The 16492-nt window shown below is 37.1% G+C and overlaps 1 protein-coding gene across 1 annotated transcript in view; it reads right to left on the reverse strand.

The window, feature by feature from the left end:
* LOC132126891 (PH domain leucine-rich repeat-containing protein phosphatase 2-like) overlaps window positions 1-16492 on the reverse strand; it is a 60728-nt gene that overhangs the window by 29027 nt on the left and 15209 nt on the right. The window contains exons 4-5 of the mRNA XM_059538491.1: window positions 2997-3187; window positions 870-995 (exon numbers count right to left, since the gene is read on the reverse strand). Coding sequence (XP_059394474.1) covers window positions 870-995; window positions 2997-3187 — 317 coding nt within the window. The remainder of the gene's footprint in view (window positions 1-869; window positions 996-2996; window positions 3188-16492) is intronic.

Genomic DNA, 16492 nt, shown 5'->3' on the forward strand with positions numbered 1-16492 from the left:
TAAAATATTACTAATATTACCATGAGCACACTCTAAAAATGCATAATATTTGTAAATAATAATAGTAATAAAAAACACTTTTGAAAATATGATTCATGTTTTATTTAGAGTTACTAAATCATAACTTTTGTACATGACACAATATTAAATAAACAAACTCCGATTATTATTATTTTTTTTAAATGTTTTAATGTTTTGATTTAGCTTTAATTTTATAAAAAATATATTTTATTTGCCTTTAAGCTAAAGCTAAAATAATAAAATAAAAACAACTCAAACTAAGGTTTTAGGTTTAGGTTTTTCATGTAATATTTAGGTTTTATTTCAGCAATATTTCAATGATTTAGTCAACAATGACTTGAACTGAACTGAAAGGCTCTTTTATTCTGAAGTCAATCAGACCTCACAGCACAACGGCTGTGGCGACGCACATTAGACACATCAAACACACACACACACACGCTTTCTTTCTCATCTATCATGCCACCTCAGACAGCCCTTTAGCGCAGGATCACCCTCGCACACAACTGTCCAGAACGTTTCCTGCATTATTCAGAGATGGTCAGACCTCATTAGACTCCAGGGAGATTAATTAGGGGATTAAGACAAATGAGGACCAACGGAGAAACAAGAAAGCAAACATACAAGTTCAGGACAATAAATGTGCGTGTTCAAAACACACACAGCTGTTTCAGCGAAGCTGTTCACTGCAGGCGCCGGGGAAGGAAAATACAAACACGTACAGTCTGTGAAGGGGGTTTTATTGCAAAAATGAAAGAAGAGAAAACACCGATCGGCTGTTGAATCACTGTGGGTCTGCTAATGAAATCTTAATGCATGTCTAGATTAGATAAAGCACATTCACTCACTTTCGAAGCCTGCCGAAGCCAGCGCTGGTAGTCTGCCAGCGTGTCAAAGTTAACGTAGTAGGTCTGAGCCTGCGGTCCGGCGGAGCTGAACATCAGACAGTGCTGCCTCCGCTTCACCTCCTCCACCTGAGACCAGAAAGCAAGGTTTCACCTGGAGACACTACATGCTTTGAAAAACCTTTTAGCTCTTCCTCAATCTTCCTCTATTTGTTGACTCAGATATTATGCAAATCATACACTTTAAAGTGAATCCACATGACTCCATCCTTCAGTTAACTTCTTGTGAAGTGAAAAGCTGAGTGTTTGGAAGAAACAAATCCATCATTAAGATGTTGCATTTTAACTTTAAACCATCAATAAAATGTGACCCTGGAGCACAAATCCAGTCTTAAGTCGCTGGGGTATATTTGTAGCAACAGCCAACAATACATTACATGGGTCAAAGTTATTGATTTTTTTTTTATGCCAAGAATCATTAGGATATTAAGTAAAGATCATGTTCAATGAAGATATTTAGTAAATTTCCTACCGTAATTCTAATAAAACTTAAGTTTTGATTGGTTATATGCATTGCACTCGACTTCTTTCGGACAACTTTAAAGGCAATGTTTTCTCAATATTTTTATTCTTTTTTGCACCCTCAGATTCCAGATATTGAAATAGTTGCATCTCGGCCAAATATTATCCGATCTTATCAAAGGATTTTCTCCCTTATGACAGGTTTTGTGGTCCAGGGTCACATATGAGTCCACTTCCAATGAAAAAGTCAGTCCTCCGTTGTTCGCTCAAATTAAAATCCACACACATACTCTATGACTGGACAAAAGTTTTGGGACACCAATGACTTGTACACATAGGTACAGTCTTTTTAGACACTTCCAAAACTGTTGCAACAAAGCCAGAAATACAATTTCTGAGTACATGAATTATGATTCCACCTTTGTTGCCACAGTGTCTGGGGGTGTCCCAATATTTTTGTCCAGTATATGTGCATTGGTGTTTGGTCTTCATTTAAAGTCACACCAGATGTTCTTCCACACTGACTGAATCAATCATTTATTTTTGAACCTTGCTTTATACACAGAGTCACTGTCATGTTGGAATAGAAAGGTGTCCTGTCCAAACTGTTGCCCTAAAATTAGAAGCACACAATTCCCAAGAATATCATTATATGCTTTAACATTAAGATCTGCACTTATGGAAATTACTCAAGTAGTCAAATCAGTTCATTAGAAGGGGGTGTGCCAATACTTTTGTCCATATAATGTATTTTGTTTAGAACTGTTTTGGCTTCATAAACCATGCTTCTGTGCATATTTCTCTCTGGATTCAGAACCAGATGACATTTTCATTGGAGAAAGCAATATTATGCATAAAGGCTTGAAGCAAGTTAAAAACGTCTTAAAGGGATAGTTCAACCAAAAATGAAAATAACCCCATGATTGATTATACAAAAAAAATAAGTAAATAAATATCCTCTTCCAAGCTTTATAATGGCAGTAAATAATGGTTGAAGTTTTGAAGCCAGAAAAAAAAATGCATCCATATATCTTAAAAAGTGCTCCACATGGCTCCATGAGCTTAATAAAGGCCTTCTGAAGCGATGCATTGGTGTATGAAAAATATCCTTATTTAAAACTTCATAAACTTTAATCTCCAGCTTACGTTGACTCTGGTTGAGTAAAAATGTACATTTCTATTCCTTTAAGTGTGAACTGAATGTAACGTGCTTTGAAACTTGATTTCATGTTAATTGCAATTAAAATTAAATGTAGTATAGTGCATTTTTTAGCTTATGTGCAAGTACTTTTCCTTTCTCCATCACAACTGCTACACGTCCACTTGAAGTGTATTAATATAGATTGAAGCTGAAATGGTTCGGAGCTGAAAGTATTGTGTGTGGTAATCAACAGCATGACAAAGTGGAAAACAACCCAGAATGATCCTTTAACACACACTGGAGAGAAAGGTCTGATTGTTGTGTGTCTCCCTCCTTTCCCTCCTCATCCTCATTCACTCACAGCTGTGTTGATGCATCTGCTCTCTGTTATCTGTTCTCAGAGCCCTGGGTGTGTGTGTGTGTGTGTGTGTGTGTGTGTGTGTGTGTGTGTGTGGACGGACTCCTACCTTCCCACCGACCAGGGGTAGGATGTGCATCTTGCCGGTCAGGCTGTCCTTGACAGAGGCAACGATGAGACTCGTCCCGCACAGGATGACCTGCCGCTCGGCCCATTTATGGAGCTGCGTCTTTCCCTTCCTGACGCTGAACACACCCTTCAGAAGAGTCCGCTCCTGCTGGTCTGCGTTCACTGGTTTCTCTGTGCAATCACACACACACACACACACACACACAACAGTCAACCAACTGCCAAGTCATGTACTCTCTGTATTCATGTTTATTTTGTATAATTTTGGAAAACGGTTATACCAAAGTTTAATGAAAAGTTTCAATTTAATGACTGCAGAAATGTCATGTGGTGCAACCATAAAGTCAAATGTAATAACATTTCCTTGCATCTTGAATACATACTTGTTTAAAATGTTATTAAAATAGTGGTGACACTTTCCATTAGTTCACATTAGTTAAGATTAGTGAACTGAAATTAAAATAATTAAATAAACAGACATGCTAAAACATAATTTTTGTGGATGTGGAGTGGATGTTATTTTGGTAACATTTTGAATATATATTTAATATTTATTAACAGCCCTGGTGTGTGACATCATATCCTGTTGCTGCTATACAACACATTTATTACCAACTAAACCTAATATTTTCAGTAACTAAAATAAAGCTGAAATCAAATATAAAAATGATATACAAAAATAAAATTTGAAATTGAAATGCTGAATTAATCAATTATTAAAAATAAAACAGAAATATAAAAGGTCATTCAATATATTAATAATATAATGTAATGTTATATTAATTATATTTAAATAACACACACTGGTTGAAGGGTCTGAAGTAATTTGCATGCTAGTGTATGAAGAGGACCGAGCTACTCAAGGAGCAACTGTCTGTACATCGCACACACACACACACACACACACACACACACACACAGATTGATGTGCTAATGAAGTCCATATGTAGTGTGAAGTGTGAGCTCATGGGTGAATAGGGCTGCCAGTAAACCAGGTCACATGTATTGGTCAGCTCAGTGATACATACACACACACACACACACACACACACACACCCTCCGTGAGCATGTATGGAGCAGAAACAGAAAGTAATGTCATTGAACATGTACAGCTCAATCATTAACTAATATAGCTTGTAACTGTAGATCAGCTCAAAGGCTGGAGAAAGGCAGAACATTACAAACAACATACATTTTGGATTTATTGGTGAAGTCTGCAATATTCTGGATGTTAAAATATTCAAGCCTCATATGCATAGAGCGGCTGTAAGTAAAGCATGCGTAGGTTGACCTTCTGAAGAGTGTAAAGCCTTTGACACTGTGCTACTTTAAAAAACATAGCTCTGTTTGTTAGAGTTTTCCGAGCGCTGGGGTGAGTTTGGGTGGGAACGCCTGTAATAAACCACTTCGAAGAGGAACAAGACGTTTAATGCATACTCTGCACACTGTGGATTGTGTACTTCCTATTCTATCTTATCCTTGGTATTCTACATGCTTTAACCTTTCAAAATATAATATATGTCACATGACCTCCTTACACTGCATGTTATAAGTAATCATCTCAAAAACATACTCTAAGAAAAGTAAAAGCCTGCCTAGTCAGCAGAGATCTGACCGCACGTCTCTGCTCATTTTGCTGGATGACCATCTCAGTGAGTCATGGGTATCAGAGACACGAGAGCTCATCGCACACCAATGCAAAAGTGCTGACGCCAAACAAAACGCACCACAAAACACACACCACACAAACCGAGCAATAACCGTCAGCCCGGCCCGGCCTGTGGGAGAAGACACTGGACGACCAACAATAGATCCAGCCCAAAACAAACACAGATTGAACTCACAACGGATTCATTCAGAAATAGGGTCATTGCTCGGAGAAAGACAGCTGAAAGTGCTCACTTCAAATACTCTCTGTTAAGGGAAAAGACAGATGATTGTGGCTGGGCTGAGTCCAGACTTTAAAAACAGCTTTGTGGGCAAATCATGCTTTCAGATGACTGAAGGCTGAAAAATGGCAGCATACTCTTTCTAAGGTAAATCTATGAATCACAGACAATATCAAATAAATAATTGCTTATTTAATGATTGATTTATGGTGCATTGTGAACAGTGCCATTATTGATACCTGAAAAAAAGGGAAAAAAATTACTATTAATTTAATGGAAATTTTATTTAAAACTAAATTAACTAAATGGAGCTGAAATGAAATACAAAAGTAGATGAATAACATGTAATATTTATATTCTGCACAATGAATTAGAATATGGTGACATGACAATCAGCTTATCAAGTCAAAACACCTTCAAAAGTTTCCTGAGCCTTCAAAATGGTCTCTCAGTTTGGTTCACTAGGCTACACAAGCATGGGGAAGACTGCTGATCTGACAGTTGTCCAGAAGACAATCACTGACACCCTTCACAAGGAGGGTAAGACACAAACATTCATTGCCAAAGAAGCTGGCCGTTCACAGAGTGCTGTATCCAAGCATGTTAACAGAAAGTTGAGTGGAAGGAAAAAAGATGCACAACCAACTGAGGGAACCGCAGCCTTGTGAGGATTGTCAAGCAAAATCGATTCAAGAATTTTAGAGAACTTCACAAGGAATGGACTGAGGCTGGGGTCAAGCCATACAGATGGTTTAAGGAATTTGGCTACAGCTGTCGTATTCCTCTTGTTAAGCCACTCCTGAGGCGTCTTACCTGGGCTAAGGACAAGAACTGAACTGTTGCCCAGTGCTCCAAAGTCCTCTTTTCAGATGAGAGCAAGTTTTGTATTTCATTTGGAAACCAAGTTCCTAGAGTCTGGAGGAAGGGTGGAGAAGCTCATAGCCCAAGTTGCTCCACAGTCTGTGATGATTTGGGGTGCAATGTCATCTGCTGGTGTTGGTCCATTGTGTTTTTTGAAAATCAAAGTCACTGCACCCGTTTACCAAGAAATCTTGGAGCACTTCATGCTTCCTTCTGCTGACCAGCTTTTTGAAGATACTGATTTCATTTTCCAGCAGGATTTGGCACCAGCCCACACTGCCAAAAGCACCAAAAGTTGGTTAAAAGACCATAGTGTGGATGTGCTTGACTGGACATCAAACTCACCAGAACTGAACCCCAGAGAGAAACTATGGGCTATTGTCAAGAGGAAAATGAGAAACAAGAGACCAAACAATGCAGATGAGCTGAAGGCCACTGTCAAAGAAACCTGGGCTTCCAGACCACCTCAACAGAGCCACAATCTGATCACCTCCATGCCACGCTGAATTGAGGCAGTAACGGAGCCCCTACCAAGTATTGAGTACATGTATAGTAAATGAACATACTTTCCAGAAGGCCATCAATTCACAAAAAAAAAAAAAAAATATTGGTCTTATGAAGTATTCTAATTTGTTGAGATTGTGATTTGGTGGGGTTTTGTTAAATGTGATCCAAAATCATCACAATGAAAAGAACCAAAGACTTAAACTACATCAGTCTATGTGCACTGAATTATTTAATACACGAGTTTCACAATTTGAGTTGAATTACTAAAATAAATGAACTTTTTCACGACATTCTAATTTACTGAGAAGCACCTGTATTTATTTCATTTACTTGTCATTTCTATGGAAGCCCATTTTCACTTTATATATATATATATATGCAAATCTGAGAAATAAATTCAAGTTTAAAAACACTATGTATCTTTATTTATCTGATTTGCATGATTGCAGGAAAAAAAAGTCACAATTACCTGTTCATGATTTATCCTTCCATACATTTCTAACTACCAATTTCTAAAATGACTATAACTGAAATAAAAAAACAACAACAAAAAAACAACAACACAAACACAGAAAGAAGGGTGTCAGCAAGGATGCATTTACTTCTGTATTATCATGGAAATCTAACGTAGATGTGTAAGGATTACAAATAATTGTAACATATGACTGCATTCCCATCATTCAACCAGGGGTGCTAGAAATCACATGACCCATGACACACAAGTGACTGTAAAGATGAGTCCATCCTAGCGTGCTAAATCACAGTGAGCTCAGCTGTCTGACATCATAGCGAGCGACCTGGAAAAACACAGACAGAGACACTGAAACTGTACAAGCCACAAGAGCAGAAACAAAATACACTTTCCTCCTGAATCTTCACTAATAGAACAACACTGTGACTGAGTGATAATGCACTGAGACACATTAGAGGCAAACGCGATACGCTTTCCATGTGGTAAACAAGCCAGTGCTCAATTGCACGCAGGAATCCTCTGTAATTGCAGGAGAAGAGCCTGTCTGAGAGCAGATGAAAGCCTTCGGTTGTGGAGGATGCCTAAATCTCCTCCAACCAGTCAATCCTGGAAGTCAATCTTCAGCTGTACAGTGGCTCCCAAACAGCAAAGATGTGAAGAAAAGCCCACGGTAAACCCATTCATCCTAATCCTGACCTTCATGCCTCCAGCAGATATTACACTTGATGAGGCTGTTACTAGTCCAGCCATTAGAGAAAGATGGAGAGCCATGAAACCCTTTATTTCAGACTCGTCGCCAAACGTCAATGCATCTGAATGTTCAGGTCACACTTGCAAACTTTTACTCCAAAATTTTCGTATACGTTTTTCCATTTTTTTCGTATTCGTCATCCTTTTGATTCTATCAAAATTCTTGCTACGGATGCAAAAATGCAGATAATCAAATCTGATCCAGATTTTTTTATGATGGATGAAAGTGTCTTGGATTTAAAAAAAAAAATCAATTTTGTACAATTTAACAGCTGTTGACTTTTACACCACAATCAGTGAAGCTATTTATGTCCAACTTAAAATGTATTTTGACAAATAATTACAAAGAAACTGCAAGAAACTGCAAGAAACTTTAAATTACATGCAATTCTGAGTAGAAAGACTGAACTACTCCAATAATCTTATATTTAATAATAATTTTTTAGTTTAACAGCCATTGTCTTTTGCAGCACATTGCTGAAGCAATATCATGGCTGATATATCGGCCGATATTTGGCATTTTTCAAATATCGGCATTGGTCAATAAGTTTTTCTGCTTGGCCGATGTGATCGAGGCGGGACTTTTATTTTGATGGCACTGAGAATGTTAACGTCTGAACACACAGTGCTCACGCTCTCTCTGTCGTTTGCTGTCGTCATTAACAATTCTGTCTAACGTGGATAGAAGTCTGTTTAATAATCAGATAGAACAGTTAAACAAATGCATGTATACAAAAGGTATAAAAATTGCTTTTATATTATTAGTAATAGAAAGGCAAACATTATAATACTTTTTTGTTTGCATCAGCATTAAGCAAATACACATTCATATAATTTAAACAAATCTCTGAAAGACTAATGAACATTTAATTTCACAAATCATGCAAACTCAGTCAAATCCAGCTGTGAGATCTTGTGAAGTGTTCATTTTTATCCAGCATGATCGTGTGTTCTCTGTGTGAGGGTTGGTCCATGTGAATTGAATGCTCTAACTATAAACTCGTGATTTCATATTATGCTGAGCTTTATGCATTCACTCTTCATATTCATGTCATTTTCACTGTGTGGAAAAATTAGTGTTACCCTTGCTTTATTTGAAAAATATGTTTCCCGATGCACACAAACTTCCCAGAATAATGAGTGCCCTGTTGGTTACTGTGTTTACTTCCTTTTTAATTATATTTCTATTAAATATTAATTTATTTGTGAAAAATACTTTGTCATCCAAAGTATGTTTATTTTACACATGTATTTTTTTAATCCATTGTCAAATGATTTCAAATTTCTTAAATATTAATAAAAAGAAAAATTATATCAGCTTTATATTCAGACCATGCAAATTATTAGTCGCAATCAACACTTCTGATTGGCGGAAAAAGTAACATCTCGTGAAAACTTTTAAAATCTAGTTTGAATCCGACATCTACGTCACATTCCAACCCATAAGAAGTTTAAAATAAAGTCCAAAATAAAATAAATTACACCTTAAAATGAAAAATAATACATGCCAATATATTGTCTTTCATTATGTACAAAACACAGCATGTGTGTTACCACCTCAAAAACTGTGTTCTATGTTTTGTAACCATTTCATGATGCAAATCAACTTTTAACTCACTTTCTCATTGCAAAATTCTAACAAAAAAATAAGTAAATAAACAATTTCTTCATTGAGGTTCAGCATGGACCAGCTACAAAGAGTTTGGCCTCCATCAAAGAACAAAGTCTTGAAATAATCAGACTCCTGCAGAGCTCAGAAATAACATCCCCCATATAGAGCAAAGATAAATAGGTGCAGTTGTGTAACCCATATAACATAGCATAGATTGAGCTGGCTCACAGAGAGACCAGTAGGGGCGGAAGTACAGGTTTACTCAGGACTCAGCGTGAAGCCCCACTAATAATAAACATATACTGTAACACAAGTGACAGACTTTGTGAGGCATTTTCATGTTTAAGCAGAAAAGCACAGTGATTTTGAATATGAATATGAAGACTCAAACTAATAGTACACAAGCCAAGGGTAAAGACTGTACAACTGCTTTCCTGAGGGACTCAACCCCCATGATCACTCTTGTTTGGATTGGGAATAATGAGACATCCATTTATTTTTTCCCCTTTTTACGGGTTATCCGGCTAATTAATTACATGATGCAATACATGCAACTAAAATGTGACAAATACTTACAGCCATTACTATAATGTCTCAAGTTCAAAATGCATGCATTAACACTAGTAGGTTTTGCGGTTTCTTCCGATTTCCTACAAATGCATTAAACTTCAATGTATTAATTCACCACTGATCTTAATAACAAAGAGAGCCGCTAAATTATTAACAAGCACGTTTGTTGCCAAATGGGTTGTATGTAGGGTTGTGACGGTGAGGAAGTATATAGACAAAAGTTTTCACCTATTTATTATTTTAGTTTAAAATAGTGCTGCCAAACGATTAAAATCGCATACAAAAATGTTTTTGTTTACATAATATATGCATGTGTACTGTGCATATTTATGTACAGTACAGACCAAAAGTTTGGACACACCTTCTCATTCAAAGAGTTTTCTTTATTTTCATGACTATGAAAATTGTAGAGTCACACTGAAGGCATCAAGGGCTATTTGACCAAGAAGGAGAGTGATGGGGTGCTGCGCCAGATGACCTGGCCTCCACAGTCACCGGACCTGAACCCAATCCAGATGGTTTAGGGGTGAGCTGGACTGCAGACAGAAGGCAAAAGGGCCAACAAGTGCTAAGCATCTCTCGGGGAACTCCTTCAAGACTGTTGGAAGACCATTTCAGGTGACTACCTCTTGAAGCTCATCAAGAGAAAGCCAAGAGTGTGCAAAGCAGTAATCAGAGCAAAAGGTGGCTACTTTGAAGAACCTAGAATATGACATATTTTCAGTTGTTTCACACTTTTTTGTTATGTATATAATTCCATATATAATTCCACATGTGTTAATTCATAGTTTTGATGCCTTCAGTGTGAATCTACAATTTTCATAGTCATGAAAATAAAGAAAACTCTTTGAATGAGAAGGTGTGTCCAAACTTTTGGTCTGTACTGTATAATAATACACAGATACAGCATACGTTCTGAAAATACTTGTATATATTTATATGGAGGAAAACAAAACTAGAGGTATTTCGTATTGCTTGGCGGGAAAGTAACATATCCTACAGAAAAGCATTAAAAACTGCTAGATCCGATTACTTTTCTTCTCTTTTAGAAGAAAACAAACATAACCCCAGGTATTTATTCAATACAGTGGCTAAATTAACGAAAAATAAAGCCTCAACAAGTGTTGACATTTCCCAACACCACAGCAGTAATGACTTTATGAACTACTTTACTTCTAAAATCGATACTATTAGAGATAACATTGCAACCATTCAGCCGTCAGCTACAGTATCACATCAGACAGTGCACTATAGACCCCCTGAGGAACAGTTCCACTCATTCTCTACCATAGGAGAGGAAGAATTGTATAAACTTAAATCATCTAAACCAACAACATGTATGTTAGACCCTATACCATCTAAGCTCCTAAAAGAGGTGCTTCCAGAAGTCATAGATCCTCTTCTGACTATTATTAATTCCTCATTGTCATTAGGATATGTCCCCAAAACCTTCAAACTGGCTGTTATTAAGCCTCTCATCAAAAAACCACAACTTGACCCCAAAGAACTAGTTAATTATAGAACAATCTCGAATCTCCCTTTTCTGTCCAAGATACTAGAAAAGGTGGTATCCACACAATTATATTCCTTCTTAGAGAAAAATGGTATATGTGAGGATTTCCAGTCAGGATTTAGACCGTATCATAGTACTGAGACTGCTCTCCTTAGAGTTACAAATGATCTGCTCTTATCATCTGATCGTGGGTGTATCTCAGAGATGGGACCAAGTCACACATATGCAAGTCTCAAGTAAGTCTCAAGTCTTAACCTTCAAGTCTCAAGTAAGTCCCAAGTATTTTTTTCTTGGGCAAGTCAAGTCAAGTCAAGTCACAAGTTATGTCAAGTCAAGTCAAGTCCTGTAGTAAGTCAAGTCAAGTCCAAGTCAAGTCACCTTATTATTGTAATTTTACCTGCAGAATCTGATCTTAATAAAGTTAAAAGACAAGATATAATTAACAGTAAATTAAAATAATTTGGATTTGCATTGTAAATACTCATGTTCTGTAAAATACATCATGGAATCAAACAAAATTGTAACTTCATAAAATTATTTATTTTTCACTTCTGCCAACAGAAATGTTTTACATTTTCAACATTGAGTCCATAAAACAAATAACAGCTAAACATCCAACAGACTCCTCTCTGAACACCCCCCTCTCTCTCTCTCAAACGACGTGACGTGACATGACATTCGGCCAAGTATGGTGACCCATACTCAGAATTCGTGCTCTGCATTTAACCCATCTGAAGTGCACACACACAGAGCAGTGAACACACACACACACACACACTATGAACACACACCCAGAGCAGTGGGCAGCCATTTATGCTGCGGCGCCCGGGGAGCAGTTGGGGGTTCGATGCCTTGCTCAAGGGCACCTAAGTCATGGTATTGAAGGTGGAGAGAGAACTTTACATGCACTCCCCCCACCTACAATTCCTGCCGGCCCGAGACTCGAACTCACAACCCTTCAATTGCAAGTCCGAGTTCAAGTTCAAGTTGCTTTATTGGCATGACATTTGAGTTACAGTATTGCCAAATTTAGCATTTAGATACAGAATAAAATATGATTACAATAAAATACAATACAATAAAAATAGCAGCAGCAGATAATATTTCTAATATTAATAATAGTAATTATATACAATTAAGAATATCAAATAAAACAGTTGAATATAATAAATTATCCCTTTCGTATGGTGTGTATGGTGTATAAATATTTAGCAGCTATTGTGACTGCCGTCTCATTCTCTCCAAGTATATAGAGTAGTTTCTCCGAGTCATTTAGAGACAAGAATGAACGATTCAAAGCTTCAAACTGTGGGAAGAATGTTTCTCTTGTAGTGCTGTATTTGGGACAGACAAGAAGGAAGTGTTTCTCATCCTCTGTTTGATTCAGCTCACAGTGTTTGCCTCTCTTCTCTCGGTAGCCAGGATCTTTTATGTCTACCAATCTCTATTTCCAAATCATGATCACGGAGTCGATATTTTGAAAGGATTTGTCTTTCTTTTAATTGCTTGAGTGATAAGTAATTTGCCAGTTTTGTGGTTCTGTTTAGGGCCGAATAACACTGGAGTTTGGTTTGGAGCTCAAATTCATTTTTTCAATTTCAAAGATTTTTGTCAATTAGTTTCTGAATGTTGGGGTTGTGATTGGAGTCAGACTCAGTTTGGGTTTCCTTCATCAGGTGAAGCACGAATGTGTCTCTCTCTCTCTCTCTCTCTCTCTCTCTCTCACACACACACACACACACACACACACACACACACACAATCTCTCTCTCAGAGTACATCCGTAAGTCATTACCTCTATTACAAGGTATTGCACTTGCAAAATATAAGATTCGAGAGTCTTGTCTGCAAGCCAAGCACGATGTGGCCTATCCCACCATGTATGCGCCACCGGTATGCGCGCTCATAATGGAAGCAACGCGGTCGCGACGCGCACGCGGTGCGACACGCTCGACGCCTCAGTGGCGCAACTGTCTGAGCGCTTTGGAAACAAGGAGAAAGAATTTTTAGGGCGCAAATTATTGACGACAAAAGCCATGACCCTCGGTACCCCTCAAGCTGAGATGTTGATGTGATGTGATATCTGATCTAAGTGGGCGTGGTGTGCGTAAGGTACGAGAGGGCGTGACTGATGATAGTGTCCTGGTCCATTCATGACAACGCGATTCTAAGCCTGCGCTCCAGCTGAGTAATCAATTTTATTTAAAAAAAATAATAATTTATATATTTTATATTCAAACTGAAAACATAATGTGATTAACACTCAAGTCATTCAAGTCATCGTGTCTCAAGTCAAGTCAAGTCCCGAGTCTTTAACTTCCAAGTCCGAGTCAAGTCTCAAGTATTTTATTTTTTGTCAAGTCAAGTCACAAGTCCCCATGTCTGTTGTATCTCTCTATTAGTTTTATTGGATCTTAGTGCTGCGTTTGACACAATTGACCACAACATTCTTTTGCATAGACTTGAACACTTTGTTGGCATCAGTGGAAGTGCATTAGCATGGTTTAAATCGTATTTATATGACCGCCATCAGTTCGTAGCAGTGAATGAAGATGTATCCTATCGATCACAAGTGCAGTATGGAGTACCTCAAGGCTCAGTACTAGGGCCGCTACTCTTCACGCTTTATATGTTACCCTTGGGAGATATCATCAGGAAACATGGTGTTAGCTTTCACTGTTATGCTGATGATACTCAGCTCTATATTTCTTCGCAGCCCGGTGAAACACACCAATTTGAAAAACTAATGGATTGGATAGTCGATATAAAAAACTGGATGACGAGTAATTTCTTACTGCTAAATACTGAAAAAACATAGGTGTTAATTATAGGACCTAAAAACTCTGCTTGTAATAACCTAGAACACTGTCTAAGACTTGATGGTTGCTCTGTCAATTCTTCGTTATCAGTTAGGAACCTAGGTGTGCTATTTGATCGCAATCTTTCCTTAGAAAGCCACGTTTCTAGCATTTGTAAAACTGCATTTTTCCATCTCAAAAATATATTTAAATTACGGCCTATGCTCTCAATGTCAAATGCAGAAATGTTAATCCATGCATTTATGACCTCAAGGTTAGATTATTGTAATGCTTTATTGGGTGGTTGTTCTGCACGCTTAGTAAACAAACTACAGCTAGTCCAAAATGCAGCAGCAAGAGTTCTTACTAGAACCAGGAAGTATGACCATATTAGCCCGGTCCTGTCAACACTGCACTGGCTCCCTATCAAGCATCGTATAGATTTTAAAATATTGCTTATTACTTATAAAGCCCTGAATGGTTTAGCACCTCAGTATTTGAATGAGCTCCTTTTACATTATAATCCTCTACGTCCGCTACGTTCTCAAAACTCAGGCAATTTGATAATACCTAGAATATCAAAATCAACTGCGGGCGGCAGATCCTTTTCCTATTTGGCGCCTAAACTCTGGAATAACCTACCTAACATTGTTGGAGGCAGACACACTCTTGCAGTTTAAATCTAGATTAAAGACCCATCTCTTTAACCTGGCAAAAATATACAATTTATAAACGTAACATCTTAACGCATGTCTGTGTATTTATATATACACAATTAATATACACAGTATACACATATATTATGTAAACAAAAACTTATTTTGGACGTGATTAATCGAGATTAGTCATTTTTCAGCATCAGTTTAAAGTAAATTACTCTAATAATGGCCCATTTTAATAGTAAGAATAATGATTATTCTAAGTGGTATCTTGATATCAAAATACCAAATTGTCACAGTATTACATTGCAATACTATCACTCCTGAAGGAAACGCCTGAACGCAAAAGCATTATGGGATCAATCTCTTCTTGCCTATGCAGACACAATAAATAATCTATAAGCCTCTCATATGTGGATGATGTGCTGTCAGAGTATAGTTATAGAGATGACAAATCTGTCAAACCAAAAAAGGTTTCACATCTGTGATTGGAATATAATTACTCAAGTTCTTGTCACCATGCCAAACGTTTTCAGAATCCCAACCAGCTCTCTCGATTTTACAGATCATAACTGTGCAGACACTTTCAGTATTTATTTACCTGAACCTTTTTTTATTTCAAATAAATGTCAAGACTTTTAATTCAGCAAAACACTAAATATGTTGTTTGCATGTCCTCCAGACAGGTCTCGGCTCACAGTTTCTCCATCTACTTCCCCCTGAAAAGTTAAGGCTCCTCGCAGATCAATACCTCATTAGTGGCTAAATCCAGCACCGAAGATGATTTATTTTTGCAAGGCCACAGCAACAGCCAGTGGATTCCATTTCAAGAGGGACTTTAGAGCAAATAAAGCAGTAACGACGGCACAGAAACACCCGAGCATGCAGGGCCTGTTTCTGCCTTCAGCGTCTCTTGAGTCAGCATGTAGTGATGTTCACTCCCTCAGACTGTTCCATGACCACAGCACGATTTCTTCAAAGTGGGAGAGGACTGATGAAAACTGGCTAATGCGTTTGGAGAAGGAAAAACATACTGTAATCAAACACTATAAACAAGCTCTTCAGAAGAATTGTCAGAACATCTGTGCAGAAGAATATAGCATTTTAAAGGTGAAACTGAAAAGTATCATTTTAGAGTTTGAATTAATCTCCAAGTCTGATGTCAAGTAAATTCCTGAAGTAACTTTCCGTCCATTCATAGTCAAGTAATAAGAATGAAATCGTGCAGATGCTAGGTATATAATGTGCAAGGGCTGGGTATGGGGGCAGATTTCATGATTCGATTAAATTCTGATTCAAAAGCTCTCAATCTGAATCAATATGATACGGATTCATTCAGAAATATTTCAGGTACATGTGAATTTTTCTTAAAAACAAAATTACTAATATTAAAAGGTTAAAATTAACAAATCGCACACGATTAAATTCAACTGATGATCACCGTAAAAAATAAAAACATTTTAAATTCCAAATTTTTTGAACTTAAGTTTTAAATATAATCAACTTGGTTATATAAGTATTTACAACCTGAATTACATTAAACCAACTTGGGAAAGAAGAAAGCTAAACTTATATATATTTTTTATATATATATATAAAAGTTTTTCAACATCATTAGGTTTCTAATTTCAATATGGTGTTGAAATATAAACGTTTGCGTGTCTGTCATAACTTATTTTAGGACAGATTAATTCAAACATGCATTTCGGTATCATTAAAAAGTAAAAATATAAAGAATACAGAATATATTTTTTTGCCAAAATCCCCTCTCTAAGAGTTCCTTGAAATTACTTAAGTGAGGAAAATGTAACATTCTGTGACCAAAGCGGTTAAAACACGATGAGA

This window comes from Carassius carassius, chromosome 3 (genome assembly GCF_963082965.1).
Source record: "Carassius carassius chromosome 3, fCarCar2.1, whole genome shotgun sequence".
NCBI lineage: Eukaryota > Metazoa > Chordata > Actinopteri > Cypriniformes > Cyprinidae > Carassius > Carassius carassius.